Source organism: Paramormyrops kingsleyae, chromosome 1, assembly GCF_048594095.1.
Source record: "Paramormyrops kingsleyae isolate MSU_618 chromosome 1, PKINGS_0.4, whole genome shotgun sequence".
In the NCBI taxonomy this organism is placed as follows: Eukaryota; Metazoa; Chordata; class Actinopteri; order Osteoglossiformes; family Mormyridae; genus Paramormyrops; species Paramormyrops kingsleyae.
The window spans coordinates 72,130,386-72,154,708 of NC_132797.1; the positions used below are offsets into that span (position 1 = coordinate 72,130,386).

General features: G+C 47.7%; 1 protein-coding gene across 3 annotated transcripts in view; it reads right to left on the reverse strand.

The window, feature by feature from the left end:
• myo16 (myosin XVI) overlaps positions 1 to 24,323 on the reverse strand; it is an 86,984-nt gene that overhangs the window by 33,241 nt on the left and 29,420 nt on the right. For all 3 annotated transcript variants that reach the window (XM_072698371.1, XM_072698363.1, XM_072698362.1), the window contains exons 4-20: positions 23,235 to 23,378; positions 17,591 to 17,699; positions 16,391 to 16,515; positions 15,762 to 15,887; positions 11,908 to 11,983; positions 9,689 to 9,839; positions 9,321 to 9,471; positions 7,429 to 7,539; positions 6,525 to 6,590; positions 5,850 to 5,977; positions 4,942 to 5,047; positions 4,535 to 4,652; positions 3,981 to 4,128; positions 3,003 to 3,117; positions 2,228 to 2,345; positions 1,644 to 1,715; positions 1,248 to 1,389 (exon numbers count right to left, since the gene is read on the reverse strand). In XM_072698371.1, coding sequence (XP_072554472.1) covers positions 1,248 to 1,389; positions 1,644 to 1,715; positions 2,228 to 2,345; positions 3,003 to 3,117; positions 3,981 to 4,128; positions 4,535 to 4,652; positions 4,942 to 5,047; positions 5,850 to 5,977; positions 6,525 to 6,590; positions 7,429 to 7,539; positions 9,321 to 9,471; positions 9,689 to 9,839; positions 11,908 to 11,983; positions 15,762 to 15,887; positions 16,391 to 16,515; positions 17,591 to 17,699; positions 23,235 to 23,378 — 2,006 coding nt within the window. The remainder of the gene's footprint in view (positions 1 to 1,247; positions 1,390 to 1,643; positions 1,716 to 2,227; positions 2,346 to 3,002; positions 3,118 to 3,980; positions 4,129 to 4,534; positions 4,653 to 4,941; positions 5,048 to 5,849; positions 5,978 to 6,524; positions 6,591 to 7,428; positions 7,540 to 9,320; positions 9,472 to 9,688; positions 9,840 to 11,907; positions 11,984 to 15,761; positions 15,888 to 16,390; positions 16,516 to 17,590; positions 17,700 to 23,234; positions 23,379 to 24,323) is intronic.

Consider the following 24,323-nt stretch of genomic DNA (forward strand, 5'->3'; position numbering starts at 1 on the left):
GCTCAGTCAGGGTTGGGGGGGGGATTCAGTCATGGTACTGATCAGCCTAAAATTACACACGAAAAAATTCTCTGAAATAAAATATGAGACGCAAGTTATTTTTTTCCTCTGTATGTTTTCATGGTGTTTTTTTGTGCTGCAGTTCAGTTACCAGAACTTCAAAAAAAATAAAAATCTGGCAACTCCATCACAGGAATAGACAGTAAGCTGAGGTCCCAGGCTTCCTCTTTTGCAGCCGAAGCGACTGTTTAATAATTCAGCTCTTAAAGAGAGTTGTTCTCTTCATATCCACCTCGCGGTCAGCTATAGGTGTCTGGAGATTGCCTGTGCAATATTCATGTCACCCTCCACTGAGCTCAGTTAGTTCACACCTCCGTAATCCAGGAGAATATTAACTGTTCTTTGTGCTGAGATAATATGACTCGGGGCACCGTTCGCTAAATTTGTTAATATATTAGAAAGTTCCAGAAGATTGCCAGGGGCTTTAGATGCATGAATGCACGCTAGCTGGCCAGCCATTTGGAAGTGGGCTGTAATGCAATAAACAGAACCATGTGTCCGTTTGCGTGTGCACGTGCGTCACGTTCCTCCTGGGTTCCGTGTTTTTCACAAGCTCTGACTGACTGGCTCTCTTTGTTGATATGGTCACGTCTGCTGAACAGTCCACCGAGGGGCATGTGACCACAACAGTGGGGCCTGTGTACTGATATCACCACGCGCGCCCACACCGATTCCGTCTGTCCCAGGTACATGGGTCACCGAGGACCAGGCAGGTTCTGGAAGTGCACCGTGGAGACGGTGGAGTGTGTCGTATGGTGGAATGTTCCAGAGCACGTTCTGCGCAAGTCGGCCCACCAGTCATGATGTCACGGTGCAGGCCGGCTCAGCGAGACACTCAGCCAGAATATGACTGGTAGCTCAAGCTTGCTGAAGTCACATCCATTCTGTCTCTCGCTAATTCAGGCACGGGAGCTATTCAGAAACTCCAAAATAAACAATGTGCTATGACTAATTGTGAGGTGTGACATCATTTAGCAACATTACTGTGCTATGCTGGCATCAGCTGTGGTTTATTGGAAAATGTATGACTTGCCTAAATGACACAGGTTAATAAATTACATCAACACATTTTCAAAGTGCTACAGTCAGTTCCTGACTTTCATTGCTGAGGATGGTACAGGTGACCTAGAGGGAATATAAAACATTGCCTACCCCCCACTCCCGCCCCACCCCGTCATTGAACTCACCCGGAGCTTTCCTCCTGGCCATTCAGGTAGCAGTTGATATTGTTGACCAGGTAGCCAAAGAGACGGCTATATAGGGACTTGGCGAGGAGATCTCTGTTGTGATTGGACATCTCCACTGTGCGTTGCCGTGTGATGACATCACCTGATGGAAATGGTTAGCGTGAGGGAGCAGTCAAACCATGCACATGCTCCTGGTCAGCCTGATAAACGGACGGTCAAAACCCAGATCATACTCGTAAAACGTGAATAGTTTTCATAGCAGAAGCAGAAAGTGTTCTCATGCATAAAATGCATTTCTTACATCAGACACTGTTCAGGTCCGATTGATCAAAGTCCTCCATGGTTCTGTGTCCAGGACTCAAACTGAGGTTCATGGGGAGAGGTTGGGGGGCTCACCTTTGAAAAATTGCACGTCTGATGTAAGGGCGGAGCCTAAATCCTCAGGACAGACCTGCAGCATACTTGACACTGCAGAAAACAGACACTGAAATCAGCTGACACCCAGACGTGAGCAGAATTCTCCTTTACTACTTTGTTTGTCATCTAGTAAATGGGCACTAAAACAGCGGAGCTCGGTGGAAGAAATTACAGTCACTTCGTTCCAGTGACATCATCACTGATTGCATCACGTAACCCTGACAACGCCCTCCCTCTCTGAGCTGGGCGGCCGCGCGTGACGTCGCTTGTTTACAGGCCGGCTGGAAAATGCCTGCGTCGTTACATAACAGGACAAATTCATATTCCGCCTCTGCCAACTCGGAGAGCAGCGGCGTGAGAGCTTAGCCAAGCCACTCAAAAAAAAAACACGAGGGAGAGAGTGAAACAAAAATGCGGATTGTGGCCGATCACGTGTCTGCCCGCCGTGCCGATCGTGCAGAATGGAGAGATGATGGAGCCAGAGACACAATGTAAATAACATGTGACATGCTTCTCCCTGCCATTGTGGCGAGAGGCATCACAGCGCCCCCCCCCCCCCCGACCTGTTTCCAGCAGCTGCAAATCAGCCACGATCGACGCCTCGCTGTCCGTCAGCGCAGTGAAGCACAGGTCTCCCAGGTGAAGGATGGCACCCAGGATCACAAACAAGTTCTCCACTTCCTGGACAGGGAAGGACAGGCCATGCAGAGGATCAGGGGCCATCGTCACACCGGCAGCTGTGTGAGTCTGCCCCCTGTTGGTCACGGCAGCGAACAACAACAACATAAGTACATACTGATGCCAAAAGCAGGCCTAACACACTGAAACAAAAACGATATAAAAGGCCTCTTAAATGTATTTTTTAGGTAGAAATCATGGACAGATGCTGCAGGCTTTACGATGGTTTGATGGGTGGCTTCTACACAGTCACGCTTACGGTCTCAGTAGTGAGTGTAAACATCTCAGACAGTGTTTAGCAATGTATAATACAACAATTTTCTGTGTGATTTATCATATTTATATATCACATCATTTATCATTTATTTTCAACTTACAATTGGTTCATTGGAATGTAACTTAGGTTGAGGAGCATCTGTACTGCATGAAAGCGAGTAAACGGTAAGTCTAACAGCGTGTATTTGTGATTTGATGCTGATTTGTACCACTGGGAGGTTTACAAAGGCCTCTGGCAGCCTATGTGTAGCCTATGAGGAACTAGGGGAACGAGGCCAGCCCACACCATCTCCGGACACGCAGGAGTGCGTCTTTGGGCCTGAGCGTGTGCTAGCTGGGTGTGTGTTTACAGCAGCGGCGTAATAGTTGCGCTCTCCTCCATACCACGCCGTGGAAGCCCAGCGCCCTCAGGGCCTGCTTCAGGACGCTCAGCCTTTCCCTGCCCTGTACGCTGGCTGGAACCGCCGGCCTCTCCACCGAGCCTCCCTGTCTCAGGTACCTGCAGAAGGACACATGGGGTCTCACGTCTGTTTGTCAACAACTGCATTACACCACCTGACATCTGACTCTGCAGCCTGAGGCTACCACTTTCACTCTGAAGAAATAAGGGACACACGTAAGGGTTCGAGGAGTTTTTCAAGACTGGACAATCCTGGAATATATGGGATGATCCTGTAACGAACAGAATGATCCTTTAACATATGGGACAAATGACAACCCTACTGTAGCCCCAATTCTTACGGTGGTCAATCTCAGCAACCAGGGCAGCTGAAAACAAAATTTCTGGGGTGTGGTTTGGGGCCAGAGACGCTGTTTGTCCGGAGCCGTGTTTGATGTGTCAATAACACAAACAGGGTGTGTTTCGGCCCGTGAGCGACAGTAAACCCTGACCTCTCACTCTGAAAAGTCTAACAAAAATTGATTTGGGTCATTTCTGTTTCCTCAGTTTGATTCAGTGACCAGAGACTCAGACTTTGAGTCCCATCAATGAGGGCCCAAGGAGGCCTCACACTCGGGGACTTAAATGGAAAGCCGAACATTAGGCTTCCAGTGATCTTCTCCCCACAGAAGGACGAGATGAACTCCTGACCAGGCTTTGCCAAGACACGACTGAGGCGAAGTCGACCTGAAAGCAGATGAAAAGGCTACCGCAGGATTTCAAGTCAAACTCCAGAGTGGAGGGGAAACATGATAACTCTCGAAAAAAGAAGCCGTTCTGTCTGCCACAGAAACAAAACGCAGGCTGTGTGTGGATGTTCCCGGGCTGCACATCCCCTGCCAACGCGAGTCAGTGTCCAGCTGAGGGAAGCGTGTCTCTGATGGCAGGCAGACATGGGAGACCTGCTCCTGCCAGCTACCCACCTGTGTGTCAGGATGTTGCTCAGATGTAAGGTGCTCTTCTCTTCTGCTGACATGCCTTCAGCCATTAAGTAGAAGATGCAGAAGTTCTGCTGTTGAGGCTCCGAGGAGACAAGGCGCGACTTCTCCAGGGCGTATGTGTAAACTTGAGCTTAACATACATACACGCACACAAAACTGATTAAATACATACACATAACAGCTTGTAAAACCTCTGTTTAGAACCATAACACGATTCAACATTGTCTCGCTTTTTTGAGGGCTATCTTGCTTTTTTATCAAGCCACAATAACGCTACACTTAAGTCTACTGCAGTCAGACTATAACCCATATTCGATTTAGTCTATTGTAATTCAAAATCGACAGCGAAGTGTTTTAACGCGGTTTATCTTAGTGTGGTTCTGGCACCATCTAGTGGTAATGCTAAGAATATGACGACGAATTGGGTTATATGTATTTTATCTTGTTGGTGGAAGTTTTAATAATTTCAAAATATTCTTTTAATTCTCAAAATATTATTAAAATGTTTAAACATTACATTTCGATTAAGAAATTACCTCTAATTAAACTCTTCTTCTTCTCACAGTATTGCAAGGAAAGAAACTTCATAAATCGACTTGAGTTGCTATTCATTCGCGTTTTTGCATGACCGAAAGCTTCCAGGATGCAGTTCACCTGAAACGAAAATGAGTCATAAAAATACTGGCACCATGTTTTGTTTCACTACATTAAGGACAATGAGGATCGCTCTATTGCAGTGACAGCGTTTGACCACCAGAGGGCAGTAATATACAGAAAACGCATGACGCATCACCATGTGCTTCCCGGTCTAAGTCACCGCGTGTTCCCACAAATGAGCATTTAAGCCACTGTGATTGTATGTATTTGTGTATCAGGAGGCAGAGCTTCAGGGCTGGGGCACCTACAGGGGCCCAGCCTTCACCACAGCAACGCCCAGACTTACATGCTTCATCCTGGGCTCCAGGGAAAAGCCTTTGGGGCCAGAGCGAACCGCCAGGTGCCTCACAATGTGCTTGCAGGCCTCGGTCTTCCCTGAGCCGCTCTCCCCACTGTGGACAGATGGATTGGCTGACAGTAAGGGATCTCTGATGTCGTACAAGCAACCCCCCCCCCCCACCACCAGTAACGTTTTCCTTAGAAGATTCCTGCTTCTTGCACCGAGTTGCCTGAAGCGTAAAAAGGACCTGAGCATGTGAGTCCCTGAAGAGTCACACCAGTGGCCGTGATTGACTGTGACAAATAGACCAGAGGAGCGATAAATGAGCCTCCACACAGAACCCGGCCGGTGCCGCGAGACCCTGGGCAGCCGCCGCCCACTGAAGCGAGGAGGATGGGGGGGGGGGGGGGCGCGTCTCAGCCAGCGCTGGGGGGTCATTTGTTCCCCGCACGGCACTTACAGTCTCTCAAGGTCGGGATTTGTTTGGAAACCCGGGACCTGACATCAGCTTAATTCCAGTTCATCAATAAGCACGACGCTGGATGGCAGGTTAGTGCAAAGTAAACATGCTGACAGGTGCACTTTTCAGCCCCTGTGGTGAACGTTGGGGATTAGCGCTAAGCACACTGAGAACAGCCTGCAATTAAGCTGCCGGAACTTCTTGAGTGTCTGCTGAATATGGAGGAGCGGGTGGATCCGGGCACCTAGAGAATGGGCTTTTCCACTGCACCCTGGTGGAATTACTAACAAACGCTGAGTTGGAGACAAAGGGAGTCCCGCTCCGAATCTCCCACTGCGGAATACCCTGTCCACACAAACCGCGTTTCCATAAACGGTTGGTTACGAAGGTGACAGAAGGGTAAAGATCATTGGTAAATGTGGCGCCCCCTGTGGTGGGTGATGGGAGTGCCCACCTGAGGATGAAGCACTGCCGCTGATTCTCTTGCAGCATCATGTGATAGGCCCTCTCGGCCGAGGAGAAGATGTGGGGGGGCAGCGACGAGCAGAGGCGGCCGCTGGAACTCAGGTACAGTTGGCTTACCTGGATCCAGGGGGGGGGGGTATAGGGAAAAGAGAGAGAGAGAGAGAGATGAGAAAGCTTGTTATATGAGGTTATTGTAGTAAAAGTACAAGATGAGAGGCTTCTCTGCAGCTGGATCATTGACCTGCGGGGGCAGCGCTGAGCTGGGAAAAAGCTGGAAGGGACTCACACTAGTGGAATTTGGGTCTCGCACAGGCTGAGGGAAGCGCTTACTATACCTCCACTGTAAACCACCTTTACCCAGCCTTGGGTGGAGAACCCAAGGGCAGCCGGCAGTGTGACCAAACCCGACAGCAGGGGGCAGCGGGCCTCACTAGCAGATACTACATCCTCCTTAGATACTGACAGTGAAGCCCCCCCCCCCCCCCTCCCCACTTTGTGTCTGCTTAATGGATATGATTTACTGTATACTTCACAAGCAGGACCTGAATTATTCATCAACATATCTAGTCTGAGCATTTACAGTAACTTCCTGTGCCTTTCAGTACCTCAGAGGGTGTTTTTTGCTTCGAAAAAACATGTATATTTTTTTAGATATTACACTCACCAATGGGGAGTAGATGGGGAGATCCTTGTTGGGGTTAATAAGCAGAAGAATGTATCCAATATACGTCTGGAAGAGGAAAAGTACAAACAAGCAGCCAAAGTCAAAAGGGGGGAGTCATTCGGTGATGTTAGAGTCCATCCCATAAACAGGAAAGAGAGCTTATTCTGACCCTGTTGGCCAAACCCCTCAAAGGTGGACCAATCAATGGCGCCCCCCTAGTGGTCATACGTGGGCACGCTGCCTCACTAAAAAGGTTATACTAAAATGCTGCCGCTGAATCGGGGCACAGGTCAGACAGCAGGTGTGTTTCCGGTACACACACACAGGTCCAAAAAGCACAGAGGGGTGTGACAGCAGTGACATGCCTGTCCACACGGCCGCTCGGCCCCCCAGGAGTGCTGCAGCATTATGGGAAATGGCCCACAGCATTATTAGGCTGCATTCTGGGCCCCAACGTGAATAAGCTTTGATGAGATTTTCAATGGACAAACTGCATCTAAGAACTCAGCTGTTATTCTCACACAGAGCACATTACATATCGATGACAGGGCAAACAATAAGAGCCCCACAGTCTCCGTTTCGGTAAAATCACACTGGGGGGAGTCAAGATGGACAGCCAGGGTCTGACTCCCATTGATTATTACATGCATTCACAGTCACACACACCGTTTGGGGGCGGGGGGGGGGACATCACATTTAGAGAGAATGGTGTAACTGGTGGCTGGTCACCAACAGCATAGGAGAGATAGTTTCATGTTAGGGGGAGACACAACTGAATAACTTAAAGGTCTATTTTTTTGAGGGGGGGGGGGGGGGGGGCGACGACGAATGAAGCCAAATTAAATACTTGGGGGCACACCCCCTCCCATCCATCCTGGTTCCTGCACCCCTGCCAAACACTCACGTAGATCTGGTCGTTGCCGAACCGCTTCTGCATCTCGTAGAGCAGGCTGCTGTCTGTGAGGTCACTGAGAGAGGCCAGATCATCGCTGGGTGCCGGAGGAACCAGCTTCACCTGAATGCAGGAGCAGCAGAGAAATCTGAGCACAGTGAGGAACTGCCTGGTTCCATCACTCAGGCGAAACCTAAGCATCAGGCCCCTGCCACTGCCAGCCGGAGCTGTGGTACTCTGGTCCAGTCTCGAGGCCACATATGAATGCATTCCGTCTTGTCATGCACTCGGGTAAATTTTAACTCGGTCTTGGGTATTTCTTAATATGCATACTTGACTATATTTGTGTTCTTGCATACCCACTTCCTGCCATCTTCCATTGCCAAAGACCAGTTCCAATACTAAAAACAGAAGTACTGAGGACAGCAAAAATCCCCAGATGTTTTTCTTGCTCCGCCCCAAATATCAAGGACACAACAGTTGCATCCTCACCAAACGAGACCCATCCCATGATTCATTGTGCCCCAAGTTTGTTTTTTTGGATGCAAGTTAGCAAGACTGGTCTGCCAGCTCCATCCTTGTCGCCAAAATGTTGCTTTTTAGGGAAAGACCCCAGATATGTTGGTAACCAAAGCCATGTTTTATTTCCAAAACTCCCTCAACTGTCTTCTTAACGTACAAAAGTATGACGTGTTTTCAGTGCGCGTTCATGACAATGTCTACAGCCTGTGTCTGGCTTGTTAGCTTCAGATTTTTCATAACATATTGCCCTCATCCACTCAAGCTCCTTATCATGTCTGCAATCACTTAGTTTCATCCATGAAGGAACATGAGGCATTCACACACACCCACACACACACACGTAGGGTAAACATATCTTTATGGGGACCGCTCATTCATTTCAATGGGAAAAATGCTAACGCTAATGACAACTTTAACCCCTACCCTGCCCTAACCATAACCATAAGTAAGCTAACAAAATACAAGAGTTTTTGCATTTTTAGTTTTTTCATAGCAGTCACCGATTTTTATAAAATAGAGTTTTCCCTTATGGGGACCAGGAAACTGGTCCCATAAGGGGAAAAAAAACGATATTTATCACGTTATGGGGACATTGTGTCCCCATAAGGATAGGTAAACCTGCTCACACACACACACACAGACACACACGCACGCACACAGCGCACGTTGCTTCGCTGGTCACACTTCAGGTCTCTCTGTGCTAATGATGTCACTGCACACCCTTGGAATCTGATTCTCCTCAAGAATTGCATAACTAGCCTGGCAGAAGCCTTGTTAATAAGATGTCGCTCAAGATGCGGTGACCAGAAATATCGCACCTCCTGATGAGTCCTGATATTTAGCTACTTTGAATGTTAATTGGCTGCCTTCTACATCCATTCGGCTTTCGGAAATACGATGTGGCCTTTTATTTACGCTTCATTTACCTTGATTCAGTCCATTGACAGTGATCAGACTGTACATCGCCACGGCCAGCGTGGGGCAGTGTATGGCGCAGTAGGTCAGGATGCTATGTGGTAATCAGAAGGTCGCAAGCTCAAAACTCAGGGTTCGTAATGCCATTTCATCATTGGGCTCCAGGGATTAACTGACCCGGTTTTCTAATATGAGCATCATTTTGGATAAAGCATCTGGTAGATAAATAAATGCAACCCACCACATTGATGTTCTGTTGCCTAGATACACTGCCCATGTATGGTATGTTGCCTAGATACACTGCCCATGTATGGTATGTTGCCTAGATACACTGCCCATGTATGGTATGTTGCCTAGATACACTGCCCATGTATGGTATGTTGCCTAGTTACACTGCCCATGCATGGTATTTCACTGTTGCTCGGGTGACTAATTCGAATGCTGGGTTGTAGAGACGCCAAACTCACCTGTTCGAGTTTCCCCGCACCCGAGGGAAAGTGGCCATCAAGTCCGTTCTCCTGGGCAGGCTGCGGGGTCATAGCCCCCGGGACGTCCCGGAACATGACGTCCTTCTCGAAGAGACTGTCCCGCTTAGAGATGGGGAGGGCTAGGGGATTCCTGATACGGGGTTGACGACAAGTCGCGAGAGTCACCGAGTTTGGATCAATCGACACGCAAAAAAGGGTGACTGACGGCAAAATTCATTCAGACAGACATCAAATGAATGATGATCAATCTATAAGATGGCAAAGAGCAGAACCACAGCAGACAGCCACCACTGTCGACATGCATTACTGACATGCAGCCATCCTTTGTATGTAATAACAAACCGTACAGTTTCCTGACGGCTGTGAATACGTCCTGGACTGCCTCCTTGTCATCCTCCTCTGCCACCAGAGGAGGCGCTGAAGGGTTCCTTAGCCGCTCTTCCCAGCAGGCCTCAGCCCTGAGGAGCATGTCTGCGATGTGGTCGGAGGCTGCAACATCTGCAAACCAGGACAGGGACACCTCAGCCTGCGCCTGTAGGCTCCCACTACCGTTATTGTCCTCAGATGGTAAATATATGCACGTCTTTTTGAGCTGGGCTAGCGCCACAGCGGGACAGCTGTCGCTAACGGACAGCTAGCACGTCGTGCGGCGCGTCGTCTGCGTGCCACCTGGACGCTGCCAGGGCGGAGGAGAGGGGTGGACACGCCACCAGCACACTGCAATGGGTCTAGACAACAGCAAGCTACTGCATTCAGATGGAATTAATAAATACAGTGACGGTCAGGCCAGTCCAGTGTTGACAGTGATGTATGACTAGTCCAGGAGCACAGAGAAACATTATAGCAGACATACAGCATCTGCTGCTGTTGATGCCCTGGGAGTTACGCACACAACGCCCCCTACTGGGCTGAGAGTGAAATTGAATGCCGAATATGAGGTCGCGGCTCTGAAACAGGCTCTGAAATTCCTGCTCTGGAATCAGTATGACGGAAATCAATAGAGCCTGTCTTGTGTTATACCGTGGGATCCAGTGCCAGTCAACGTATTGGGAGACACAGGCACCCAGCTAGGGCTTCAACTGGCACTGATGGTACCTACAATGTAAGATGGAGACTTATGGCCGTGTTTGGTCGCAGGGCTGAAAGCGTGACCGAACTGAGCTGGTCGCATGAGAAGCACAGAGATACCGGTGATCTGTGTCATTAAGCATGGATTACCTAAAGGAAAAACATAGCATATTCTATATATTATTACTTATTAGTAGTTTCGCAACTCGCAATATATTAATGCATTCCTGATAACTCAGAACCTAAAAATTTCCAACCTCATACATAAAACAGTACTATACAACAGCTTTGAATGGATTTGAAATGCAAATTTGCAGTGAATGCTAATTCTGCTAGCATTTGATGCTAACATAAGACAGTGATTCTCACATACGCACTAGCGCAAATTAGCACACAGTAAAGAACAAAAAAATGCACATAGCATATCATGATGTACACCGTGTGAACAGTAAATAAGCGTCACTGTCGCTCTCCAAAGCCGGTAACACCTTTACCGAACCGACCCTTCTGCAGTGGAAAACCGAAGCCAGCTGGAACCGCACCGTAACCAGTCCCTGTTCGCGGTACGGCTTGGGTGCGGCGCGGTTCCTGTATGCCAGTGGAAAAGCACCTTTTGTGATCATGTCTGTAACATGTGGTATGAACACAGATTCATTGTGTTCAGTGTCAGTAAAGATATTCTATGAACCTACAGTTTTACTGCGGTATAAACAAGGTGTCTGTGGCACGGCAATGGTACCAACCCCCCGCCCCCCCCCCTTAAGGGATAGTCTGGAGGTTCATTAATACTCTTCACACTACTGCAGACACCTTTGAGCCAATTCCGCAGCCCGAATGAGTTATCGATTCAGGGAGGCAGAGAGCGTGGACCTGCACATGCCGTTATCGAGGTGACCGCACGGTAAGGCGTGCTGTGAGCACATGTTAACATGCAAATCCATTACAGCTGCATATTAAAAAGTAGAATCTGAAAATGTAAGGACCCCCCTCTGGCAGACATTACCACATAAAGTTTATTTAGCATAGGGAAGTTACTCTATGCTTACTCTGTGCTAAGAAAAAAATACTTGCAATACCTGTAGTATATTTTGGTTGTTGCCTCAGCTAATAATTTAATAATAATTATGGGGATCATTACAAAGAGGCTGCTTCTTTAATAGTTTAATGCCATTACTGCTCTATAATTCATTTTATATCGACTCGTTTATCAGGCATAAAAAGTAAAATTAAAAAAATGTCTCCATACATCTTCCTATACCAATTAAATCCCAATAATGTATAAACTTTATACTAAAATAAATATAAGTTATTTTCTTAGCATGTGGCAACTGATTCACAAAAATGAAATACAGGTGTGTTAGGGGTTTGACTGCCCCCAAGTGACCATTTAGAGCGACTGCAGGGTTTGGAGGTGGTAGGTGACAGTGATGTGTGTGACAGTGCTCCAATCAAGGCTCGTTTCTCCTGGGGGGAGAAGGTAACAGATGGGGCCCCTCACCTGAAGGCTTGGCTTCATCGCCGTTGAGGAGGGTGGGGTCCGCATGGTGGGTCAGCAGCTGCCTCACAGCGCCGGTCTGGAGGAAAAAATACAGCCGTCACTCCCCTCCCTCATAATCTCTCCTGTAGAGGTGATGCACGGATTTTTTTTTAAGGTGGGGGCATACACAGGGCCATGATTCATACAGTGGGGCCAACCTTATCATTAGCCAATGAGGTACTTTGAATCAGTGAGTGACAGAGGAGGTGGCCAATCAGGTTTCAGCCTTGACCAGTGCAGGCTCCTCCCCTGATTTGGCCCTGGTTTTCTTTGATTTCATTTATATAGTTCTGTCCCATTGCTGGTGCCCCAGCCTCCATCCCTATAAATGATCGATGTGTGATGTGCGTCTGGTAGATGCCCCTCCCTGCCTGACGACACAAAGAAGATTCAGAGCTCAGACTGGCACTGCAACTGGCTATGCTGGATCGTAGAGTCGCCACGTCGCACGTGTGTCTGTCCCTGTAACACTTCGCGGAATCAGGATTACGTGTTCACGGGAAGTGGTAGGAAGGTGCCAGACATGAAGCACGTTAAGGGCGCTAAAGTTCTTAAAACCACATTTCCATCTATGCATGAATCACTTACATGTGCAGCTCACACCTCGCCGGTTTGAAAATAGCCACTGCCACGAAGAGAGGGAATTACACTGAAGGCTATCCCATGGCACAGAAATCCTTTAAGGTACACGATGAACCTCCATCACCTGTATCCCCAAAACCCAGCTGTCCTCCGATCTCAGGTATAAGCGGGGCGAGAGCCAGGCCCACCCCCACTCCCCCGACTCGGGCCATGAACCCGTCCCATGGTGGACTGTGAGGTTTGGCCTGGGTTCTGAGAAAGCAGCAGCAGCCATGCTATAGTCTCTGGTTTCACATTGTCATTCCAGGCTTTGCCAGTTTGGGGCTTGGGGGGGGTGGGGGGCGGGGGGGCTTCTGGCTCCCAGCCACAAATGCTGCTATTCTGAGCATTTCCACCAGCTCCACACTAGATCAACGAATCCTTTAGGGAGACGGGGGTGGTTACTGAGGCTGAACACCTGCTGACCTACATTGGACTGCAAGAGATGGGGTGGGGTGGTGAGGGGGGGCACATTGAGTGAAACCTGACACAGCAAATCTACAGCCATGGCGGGGTTGCATGGGAGAGTCCAGCTGACTCACACTCTAGAGGTCCTGACCCTCAAGCCAAAGTCATAGGGCAGTGAGGGCTGAAGGTACTGAGAATTAACCCAGGAGTCAGTCCAAGGGCACAGACATGCAGCCAGGGAGAGCTGAGGATTCTGGGAAAAAGCCCGGTGGTCTGTAAAAGGACACTGATATGGGCTGTGTTCCAAATGTCCACTTGCTCACTCACTCACTCACTCACTCACTCACATACTCACTCACTCACTCACTCACTCACATACTCACTCGCTCACTCACTCACTCACTCACTACATAGTGTTCCCTACATAGAACACTCACTAGGGGATATTGCTGCATAAATGCCAAAATATTCCTTCTAGAGTTAAACTATAAACCTACTTCTTTCTTTATTGTATATTTTGGGTTAATGTTTCTACTCGTTCATTATTGTAATAAAAAACACACCAGAACATGGACACCAACGTTGCTATTTATGATTAAGTACACCTTGTAACTGACATATGTCTTCACAACGTCGAAACAAAAATAAAAGCTTTACAACACAAATCTGTGCACACTTAACTTTATTTAAAACATACCGAACCGCACTGTATCCACCTACACAAGCATGATGGGGACTCCAGCTACAAATATGGTGTTTTATACTAATATTCAATATACTGTATTAATTGTGAATTAATGTTACCCATGTAAAACAGTCAAATACATTAAAATAATCGTTTGTTTTTAAAGCAGTGGGCAATGGTAGCCCTGGGACTGTTGTTATAGCTCACGTGCAAAGTATTTCACAAGTGAGCTACTTAACAACAGTAATGGTTACAGTTTAGACTGAGAAGGTTTCTCAAATATGGTTCCGAAAGTCATGTGACAGGCTACAGGGCATGATGGTCTAAGTCGACCGATGTAGGGTACAGCTTCTGTACACTGCATTATAGTGTGCACTATAGTGAATGAACTTTACAGTTTACAGTATACAAAATGGCTGAATCCCCATATAGTGCACTTTATACTGGGCAAGTAGACATTTTGAACACAGCCTTCCAGTACTGGGAGAGCTGAGGATTCTGGGACTGAACATGGCGGTCAGCCCAAGGGCACAGACATGCAGTACAGGCAGAGCTGAGGATTCTGGGAAGGAGCCCGGCAGTCAGCCCAAGGGCAGAGACACACAGCGAGGCAAAGAAAGCAGAGTATACAGAATGCATAATCGGATAACTCCAGTGCCAGTTTCGCTTGCTGGGCTGAGACATATTGAAAGCCGCGGCCGCCACAGTGAAAATCTGCTGCAGCTCACCAATTGACAACTGAATTATTGCTATACTCCCAGATGTCTTCCCCATCTTAGCCTTAAATAAATAAATTGGCCTATAACAGCACAGCTTAATAATCCTCTGCTTTGGCAGAGCGCCAAGACCACACGGCCATATGACTGAAAACTAATCTGCGGACTTTGCCTGTGAAGAAGGACCCATCCCTGACTTGTGATCTGATTAAAGTGCTTCCCGTCGACCGCGCAGCAGACATTCAAGGTCGCAGGACACCTGCAGCATCTGGGAATAATTCTTCGGTACACTTGAACACAGGGCACAGACGGTAAACACGCCGCCGAGTGCTGTGGGTTCGAGTCCCCAGAGCTACTGCGGAACCACAGAGCTACTGCGGATCCTGTGAGGGAGACCACGCTTTCGTCCATGGCCGCAGAATTCTGCTGCGCTAACAGGGTGAGCCGCGTTAGGAGCGCGTTTGAATCTTAAACACACCGCGGCGAAGAACAGTACCCCGGGGAACGGAAATAACGAAAGAGAAATGATCTTGAACGTGATCAAATTCCTCTTAGTCAGCACTGGCTCAGGGACGTAATCACACATTTGACCGTGTCAGCAGAATTTCACGGTACGTGATTCCACCCAATGAAATCAATCTCACTCTTTAAGCAGCTGCATAATATATCTAATATAAGTTACCTTGATAAATGTACACAATGGGCAGAGGAGCAGGGAGAGGGTTCTGATCCTTTGGATTGTACGACACTTAATCAGAACAGTAGGCACCTACCTGACCATTCAAGGATATTTTAATTGCAATATATGGAAACCCTCTGGAAAGTGGTTTGGTGTCAAGGACATAGGAGAGAGTTTTATAATGGGGATGAGGGGGGATTAAACTCCAATGCAATGTTCTGTTTATTAGGGAGGGACCAATTAAGATAAATTAAATATTGGGGAGTACAGGTGTCCCAGTCCCTCCTGGTTCCTACGCCCCTGTTCGGTGTAACAGTTTAGGCACTGAACAGCAGAGGTGGAAATTTCTGGTCCAGAAAGTACAAATCCAGACCATGCTTTTGTTCCAATCAACCAGTTGAGTCCTCTGTGACTGTGACTCACACTTAATTCTCAGCTGGTTGGTGGGAATAAAATCTCTGTCTGGATTTGTACTTTCTGGACCTGAACTCTGCTGAATAGGGAGGCACCCAAAAATCTGGATAACTGAGACAGGACTGCTAATTTGTAGCCATAGAGCAATGAAAGAGTAGGAGATGCTGTAGATAGTAGAACACAGGCACTGGACACAAAGTGACTCCATAAATAAGATCTTCACAGGTGACGTACATCACTGAAGGTGTGTATGAGCACGCAGAGCTGAGAGTAGGTCTTTACGGCTTTATACCTGTCCGTATTTGGCTGCCAGGTGCAGAGGGGTCCAGAAGCTGTTGTCGGCCACATGCGGTTCTGCCCCGTTCTCCAGCAGCAGGGAAATGACCTCATTGAAGCCACTGGCACAAGCGATGTGTAGCTGAGGTCAGGAAACACACTCGTGAGCTGGAGGACTGTGCAAGCCTCAGGCCCACCAGCAGGGGGCGGCAATACAAACAAATATATTAAAATAAATGCACACAAAACGCCATGGGACTATCTTCCTTTAGCAAGATGATGGGTGTGACTGAGAAACATGACAATGTTTTGATTTGTGGAGAAAAACAATGGCCTGAACAAAGAGAAATACACCCATCAAAAGGCGGAGCCCTAATACATTAACACTGTTATTAAAGCCCAAGAGAAGTCAATCAGCTATTCAGTCCCACAAGTTTGGCAGAGTGTGAGGCTTCTGTTGCCTTTATGCCAAGGATAATGTTTATCTGGCTGACCAATCAGATTAGAGTTCTTCAGTCCTCAGTGCCCTTGCTTATTTGCTTCATAATAATATCTTGAAATCTTTATTCAGATAACATTTGCTGGCCTTTAAAGAAAAGCACCTGTCCCCTGTGAACACGCTGGAGCGGAAGGCGGCATGCTCACCAGGGTGACGCCCTCGTCATTGCACTGGTTGACGCTGCCCCCCGTGGCCACGAGCTGCCGCACGTCTAACAGCATCGCGCTCGCCGCCTGCATCTTCACATGCCGAACGGTGCCGGCATCCAAACCTGCGGGGGGCCCAGGGTCCGTGGTCACAGTCTGTCCGGACTTGGCATCCACACTGCGCTACTCCTGCTGTACATGCAGGAATCTCCACTCTCCTGCAGCATCTCAATTATTTCCACTCACATCAAGAAACAGGCATTTGGCCATTAAGACTGAAGCGAGGGGCCTTGTTTCCTGCTTTCTGAAGATTAACATGTTACTATGGCAACCTAAATGAAAGACAATGTCAACAGCCTTCTCCCAGTTTACATGCAGCAGATGGAAAATTATGGACTTCATCACTGCTTTCTACCTTCCGGTGTTGGTGGTCTTCTGGGGTAAGCGTTGCATCAACCCTTTTATAAGAACACACCACAGTTTTGACGGGATGAAATTCGCCTGCCAGCCTGACATTCCAAAAACCCCCGGTATTCTTGCATGATCAATGAGAAGGACATTTTAAAAGCATTGACTTGGGTGACAGCTGGACGAACACCAGTGTGTCGGAGTTTGATGGCCCCCGAAGAGCACGTTCCCATAATGCCGTGCTTTGGTGGCCTCAGAGCGGCATCGCCAAACAGGAAGACCGCTCCCCCCTTGTTTTGATGTTTACCATGGTAACATGTAAACGAACCCTGACGTTATCTCTCGCGGGACATCTCTGTTCCTCGGACACCCCTGGGTGGGTCAAAGCTCAAAGGAGACCACAAGGCTTCTCCCTCCCCTCTCCAAACGTTCCAAATGTTCCAGCAAGCTTACAGCTCCACTCTGCAATTCACCATCTGGTTAGTGGCTTTACCATCGCCGTTATGAAACAGAACGATGTCCTGGATGGCATTTTCACAGCCACCAGCTGTGATGTCTGAACTGCGCCTGGTGAAATGCTGGTTTCAGGCAGGGGAGGGTCTCTCTCAAAGAAATATCGTAAACAATTTCAATTATTTAAGAGATCACGGAGGGTGCCCGTCTTCATGGGGCTGTTGTCATCTTGTCACTGAACGTACCACATAAGTGACAGCTATTTTGGAAGGGGCTCTCATCCCTGGCCTTCCGCCCCAGGAGGTCAGAACACAAATGAGCAGACTGGGGGATTTTTACCGTGTTCCTCCAGGTGCTGTAAAAGGATGTGGCCGGCCTCACTTCCTTCCGTGGCGTAATCCAGCGGGATATTCCCGTTCACATCCTGCAGCAAGACATTCGCTCCTGCCTTCAAAACAAACACAGGTTAAATAAAAGGAAACATGAGGCGGTCGACACACTGTGTTGAATGTTTTTCATTGGATCGAGCTGCATCATCTTCATAAAAACACGACTGTGAACAATTAATCCACCCAGAATGCAAGGCATTTTGGGATATTTGGCACATCACTTGCAAAATATGCTAGCGTTGTTCTAATCACATCGGTGACTTTCATTAATTTTATATACTGTAGTTACACGGGTACAAAACACATGTAAATATCCATCCATCCATTCATCCATCCATCCATCCACCCATCCATCTTTCATCCACTTATCCTGGTTGCAGAGACTTATAAATATTTATTAATTCATAGTTTTGCGATATTAATGAACAAACAGCAGAGCTTGGTTCTGCCTGAGAGAGCTAACAGATTTCCGTTTGATAAAGCAGCTGTTTCTCCCCGTGCCTCCATCTCCCTTCTGTCTCCACGCCTCACGCCCCCCACTCCCCGCACCGCAGAAGCAGACCCCCCCCCCACCCCCCCGCACTCCCATTACTCATTCAAGCTCTCTTTTAAATCTGCTGACTTTCTAGGCACAAAAAAAATAAAAAGTAACAACATGCCATAATGATTAGACCTGTACCTACTAAGATAAGGAGTGTGTGATTTAACTAGGGGTCCCTTTCTGAATATATACTGCTAAATGAATTCTAATGAGCTCGTATAACATGTGAGATTTACAGGCCTGTTCTGCAGACCTATAGAGTCCAGGGTAAAATAGGAGAATGAACTCCCCTGAGAGATCACATGGTTAACTAGCCACTCCTGACCAGCTCCTCGCTATTGGACACATGCAGTAGTCTGATCAGATATGCATAGTCTCCTACAGGTAGATGTTACCATCTGATGACATGTGATAGACTTGGACTTATCCAGGAGAGGCACCCTAAGCACTTCAGAGACAGTTCTGCTACGATCATCGCTCACATGATTCCCGGGTAGAGAGCGCTTGAAGAGGTCGGCCAGTTAGTTGGACTCAGGCATGGTGCGCATCTAGTGTGATCGCTAAGCGTACCTGGGTACGGAACACAGACGTGACGTCAATGATGCCAATGTCAGGCTCGAACCGGCGACCTTCTCAGTACACTGTACATGTGGCAAAGAACCAAAGCCTCTTCTGCATTTAAAGGTACGACCTCAAGCACACACACCTATCTGTATGGAGTAATAATTAAAACAATCATTAATTAACCATTGTGTATGTATATAATTATCTCGAATCTTTAATTTAAATCCACACACTTTGTGTGTATGTGTGTGTGCATCTGAGTGTGTTTGCACTTGTGCGAAGAGCATAGACGTGAACAGATTATATTGTCATTAGAATAGTGTTAACTCTTAACCTTAATGCGTTGCAATTAACATTGTCTCTGTGAGGCAGAGTAAACGCATCTCATTTTTGAGACATTCGTTTCCAAAGATCACATGACTTTGTGGGTTCAAGTAAGACCCTGGAGCTTAGCACGAAACAGTGTTTAGACTAGGTATTCAACAACCCATTCCTGCTTTAAGCTGAACTATTGATCAAATATTTTGGGCAGTTTTGTGTGCATTTTTGTGGATAGGGTTAGGGCTGGACACCATCAGCTGTATCTGGTAGACTGTATGGGGAGGTGCTCTACGAGGCAGGATTTCTAAGTTAGCAGGGTTAACTTAAGCTAGAAGTTATGTCTGTCCAATAGAGTTCAGGTTAGATAAGAAGCATTCCTATTGAGCAATCATGACCTCTGGCTTAAGTAAGTTAACCAGGCTGAGAAATCTGGCTTAGTGATACACCCCCACCACCCCAAAACTGTGCTGCGAAAACAATAACGAGTGCAGATTGGTCAATAACAACCAACATGGTGGCAAATGATCACTTTGGTCTACAGTATTGTTGCCGCGATACCAAAATTATGACCGGCATACTGATACCACTTTAAGCATCACGATACCGATACTGCAAGGGCGCCAATTGTTCGTAGTAAATTACACACTTATGTCGTTCATATTCAAGAGATTTATCTGAAATGCATTTAAATTGTTACTTATTAATCTTAATAAACTAAGCCTCACTCTACTCCAGCACACACCCTAATATTGCCAAGCGACACATTATGATTCATTTAGTTACACGGAAAACGATAATATTATTTACTTAATTCATAAAGTATATATTCACCCATATTGTTGGGCACTTATCATTATTAAAAATGCAGGCAAGGGGGGCAGAGCACTGGGGACATGGGGGGGAGGGGAGATCAGTATGGATACGATCCGTTAAATGGCGCGGGGGGGGGGGGGGGGGGTGACTAATGAAAAAATGAAGAAGAAAAGTTTCACCATAAAGGTTACAGCTGCTCTTCCATCCATCTGTTCAATAAACATAAAAAAACTTCCCACGCAGCACATTACACTTGATTATCTAACTACTTATAACACAGTATAGCATAATAACCTGTAAATGCAGATGTTAGTTTGATGATGTTAACGTAACCTGTTTGCTGTATTATAAGATCTTGCTATATTATAAGATTCCCTAAATAAATCACTGACTTGAAGCTAGGGAGATCATATTTAACTAGGTGACATTTTAGTACTCTGTATAGCATGATGCATGCAATTCTGATATAGGGTATAATTGAGTTTTGGCAGTGGTTGAGACATATTGAGTCCATGCTTCCGATTTGATGGTTACCGTCAGCAATATATTACGTTAGTATTGTCTGTAATAGTATAATTGGTACCGGTACTAAAGAAATGTAATACTGAACAGCTTTAAAAATGAAGTACTTTTTAAGTACTTGTGTCCTCTGCAGCATTAGTCTGCACAAACCCAGAAATTTGGTAAAATGTGGGGCTTCTTATTGTATGTGCTGCATAACTAAATAAACATTGCTTTGTTGCATACTTGATAAATCTATATGTGTCATTGTGCCTGAAACAACCCCAAACATGCACAAAATAAGGACATCAATCATGAATTCCATTCTGCCGTGCGATAGCACGGGACAACCGCGATCGGGCATGGTACGAGACGACCAGGCCAAGTGTGAGTGCGCCCTAAAGCTGACCTTGGAGAATCAGCGTGTGATCTTGTGACCTAGTGACGCAACCACATTTACAGGGGCGAGTGATAAACCCAGAGATAAACTTCTACTTGTTATCATAGCTAATCATCAGTTGGATGGCGGCCATCGAATTCTGGCATATTAAGAGGAGATCCACCGCTGACCTCTGACCTTGTGGTAATCCCTGCTCTACCGCAGTGCGATGGATCTACACAGACATCTGAGGTGACAGAGATCCACTACCACTGGTCATGGCTTAATATAACCATGCAGTGTGGTAAACGCCTCACTGTTACCAGCATCCTACATTTTGCTGTTTCAACCGTCTTTGTTAATAATAACTATGATGTTATTGTCGTTTGGCTATTTTTGTGTTTTTAAGAATGAGAACAATGGCCATAAAGCGCTTTGGACCTCAGTGACACACCTACACGGGTGACTTGCTGCAATTAGAGTGTTTAACCGTTCAGATGGCCTGCCAGCATGCATGCAGGCCCTCTGCAGCGGATAGCCGGAGCCTTCACGGTTCAGTGCGCTCATACAACATGATTCCCACAATGCCCTGCTCTCAGCTGACAAGAGGTGAAACCGTGCGGCCGGGGGAAGCAAAGATCAGGACTCGTCGCTACTCATGCGGTGAATTTTGCTGATAAGGGTATTAGCGACGATGGGCCAGTGAGTCTAAACCCCAGAGAATCCCCAACCCCCCCCCACCTACCCCTAAACCCTATCTGTGAGAGAGGTGTGCATTTCCATAAAGGGCCCAGATAGCAAAGCCCGTCCTTGACAAATGAGTCGCCCTTCCCAGTGTTTGCCAGGCTGCACCGCATAACAATTACTGCCGCAGCACAATTAATGGCATGGCTACTCAGCAACACAAACGAATCTGTCTTAATTAGCACCTTCAATACCATGGACACAATGCTCATGCTATAATCTGCATTTTGGAGGAAAACCAATCAAATTGAATTTCATTTTTTTTTTCATAATATTGTTATGCTATAATGGAGCAGAATCCAATTCTCACGCTGTATGGGGGGTGGGGGGCGGCTCGAAGGGTACAGCACAATGCTGCCGAATACCTCAGCAGATGGGACACTTTTTGGAGCAAGATGGGGACCAACTGAAACACCACTCGGCCACCAGAGGCACCAAATCCACACCTTCGCTGTCATGCTAATGAGGTCACGCCTGGAAGTTCACTTTCAGCCTGCTGGCCGACACAATGGCAGTGTAAGTGGAGTCGTAAAGGACAGGGCCATAAAACGGGAATGTACACCTGAATATCCCGTGTGGGAGCAATAAAATACAGCTAATCTTTATCAATCTACCCCATCTTGCCCCCCATTACACACAGGTAGGTAAGAGTGAGCTTGCCAGCCGGGGGTCACCACCTGAGCGAGGCCCGTGGAGCTGGGGGGGTTAGGGGCTTTGCTCCGGTGCCCACGGATATGTGACTATTCTGCCAAAGTCAGGCTCGAACCGGCGACCTTCTCAGTACAGACACAGGGGCTTAACTCTCTGAGCTGCAGTAAAAGTGCCATTATTATTATCTATCCATCCATCCATCCACGATTCGATCATTTAAATGAGCTGCGCAAATCTCAGGCAAGTCTCAGTCTGCAGAGCCACTCGCCTTAGACATTAAACAGGGCTCATAAAACATCAAAGGACACCCCCACTGTTCACCCAGATTCCCAGCATTTTTGCATTAGAAACTAACCCAGGGACATGGGGAGACAAGCTTCCGCCCCCCCCCCCCCCCAAACATTTTCCAGATGATGTCATATTGGCACAGAGCCACCTGTCCGGGTGCATCCTGGTTACAGGCAGCCCTGTAGCAATGGTCCTGTTGCCACACGGTTACAAGGTGAGGAGACGCTCATCTGTGCATAATCGGGAAGGCGACTGTCGTCGAACCTTTGATGGGAGACAGAGTGACATGACCCAGATTTGATAACCTGCTGGGATCTTCACCCAGCAAGGTCAGGACCCATCGTGCGAATGACAGGCTGCCTTTTCCCAGCACCAAGCGTGTACATAACACCAGCACACACCAGCGCACACTAACAATGCCGGCAGCCAATCCGCACCGCAGGAGACCCGGGGAGTGGGGGGGGGGCGGAGAGGCGGGGAATAGAGCCGGCACTCATGAGGGGCTGCAAAGCTACGCGACGGCACCTCCTCCAGGCCTGAGCTTCAAACAGCGCCGGTCCGGCGGTACACAGGGAGAGCAGGCTTTGAAGTCGGGTTGTGAAAGAGATACGCGCTTCAAACGGGACCAGCGAGGCGCAAAAAGATAAAATCATCATCAGCGGTCCCCCAATACATGGGGGGGGTCATTAAGAGGACGAGTCTGATGGTGAAGTTGCTACACTGCAGAATAGCACCTCACCCCCCCGCTGGCAGAGGTGAGGAGGTGATGAGCGGAGAAGGAGCAGGCCTCACCAGGAGCAGCAGGAGCAGCACGTCGGTGCTGTCGCACGCACAGGCCACGTGCAGCGCCGTCCACAGCTCCTCGTCCTGCCCGTTCACGTTCAGGCCCCGTTCCACCAGCAGCTCGGCCGCGAACGCGTTGTCATGGCGAGCACACTGCGGAGAGTAGCGGGGGGGGGGGGGGGATTAATGAATGTGCAGCCGCCTGCATTTATCCATCAGCACGGCCCCTGCAGCAACCTGGAGCTTCCCGAGGGTTTAACATAAAGACACTGTATGCAGACGCAATGACAGGAGACCCATCAGATCGTGTGATCGACACTCAGAGCCTCATCCTCTATGCCATGTTTGTTTAAATACATAAATCTGGATTTCCTGTTTGTTTCTTTCTTGCACACAGTTGATCTGATTAAAAATGGGGGTGGAAGGCTGCAGTATATAAGAAAGCGCAGCCTACATGCATGTTACCCATGCAGCAGGGGAGATGGGTAATGATGCAGGCAGCACTGCTGTGCTGCTTCACTGGCAGTAGGTGGCGCAATAGATCAGTAACCGGCCGCATAACCAAGGGTCACGGGGTAAGTTTCATATAGATCAGGGTTCTTCAACTCTGGACCTCGATTCCAAATCCAGGCCGTGTTTTCAGTTCTCCCAGGTAGTTAGTTTAATAATTACTGATTCTGATTGGTCAGAGGCTTCACACCTGACTGACAGGTAAAGGAAGGCTGGAAAACCAGCAGTGCTCGGACCTCGAGGACCGTGAGTTGAATAACCCTGATATAGATGAACACATGCAGTACCAGTCAAAAGTTTGCACGCACTTGCTTTGATTTTTTTTATGAATTTGTCTTTTATATGTATTTTAGCTGTTAGTCAACTCATAGTAAAAGGCCTCAAGGCAATGAATTAATACATATCAAATATTGCAATGACCAACTGAAGTGAACATCTCAAAATTGTCTCAAATTTTAGACTCTTCAAAATAGCCCCCTTTTGCTGTGATGACAGCATCGCAGACTCTTGGCAATCTGTCAGCCAGCTTCCAGATGTTGCCGTCTGGAAAGCTTCTTCATCAGTCCTGAAGGAGCTCCACAGGGTGTA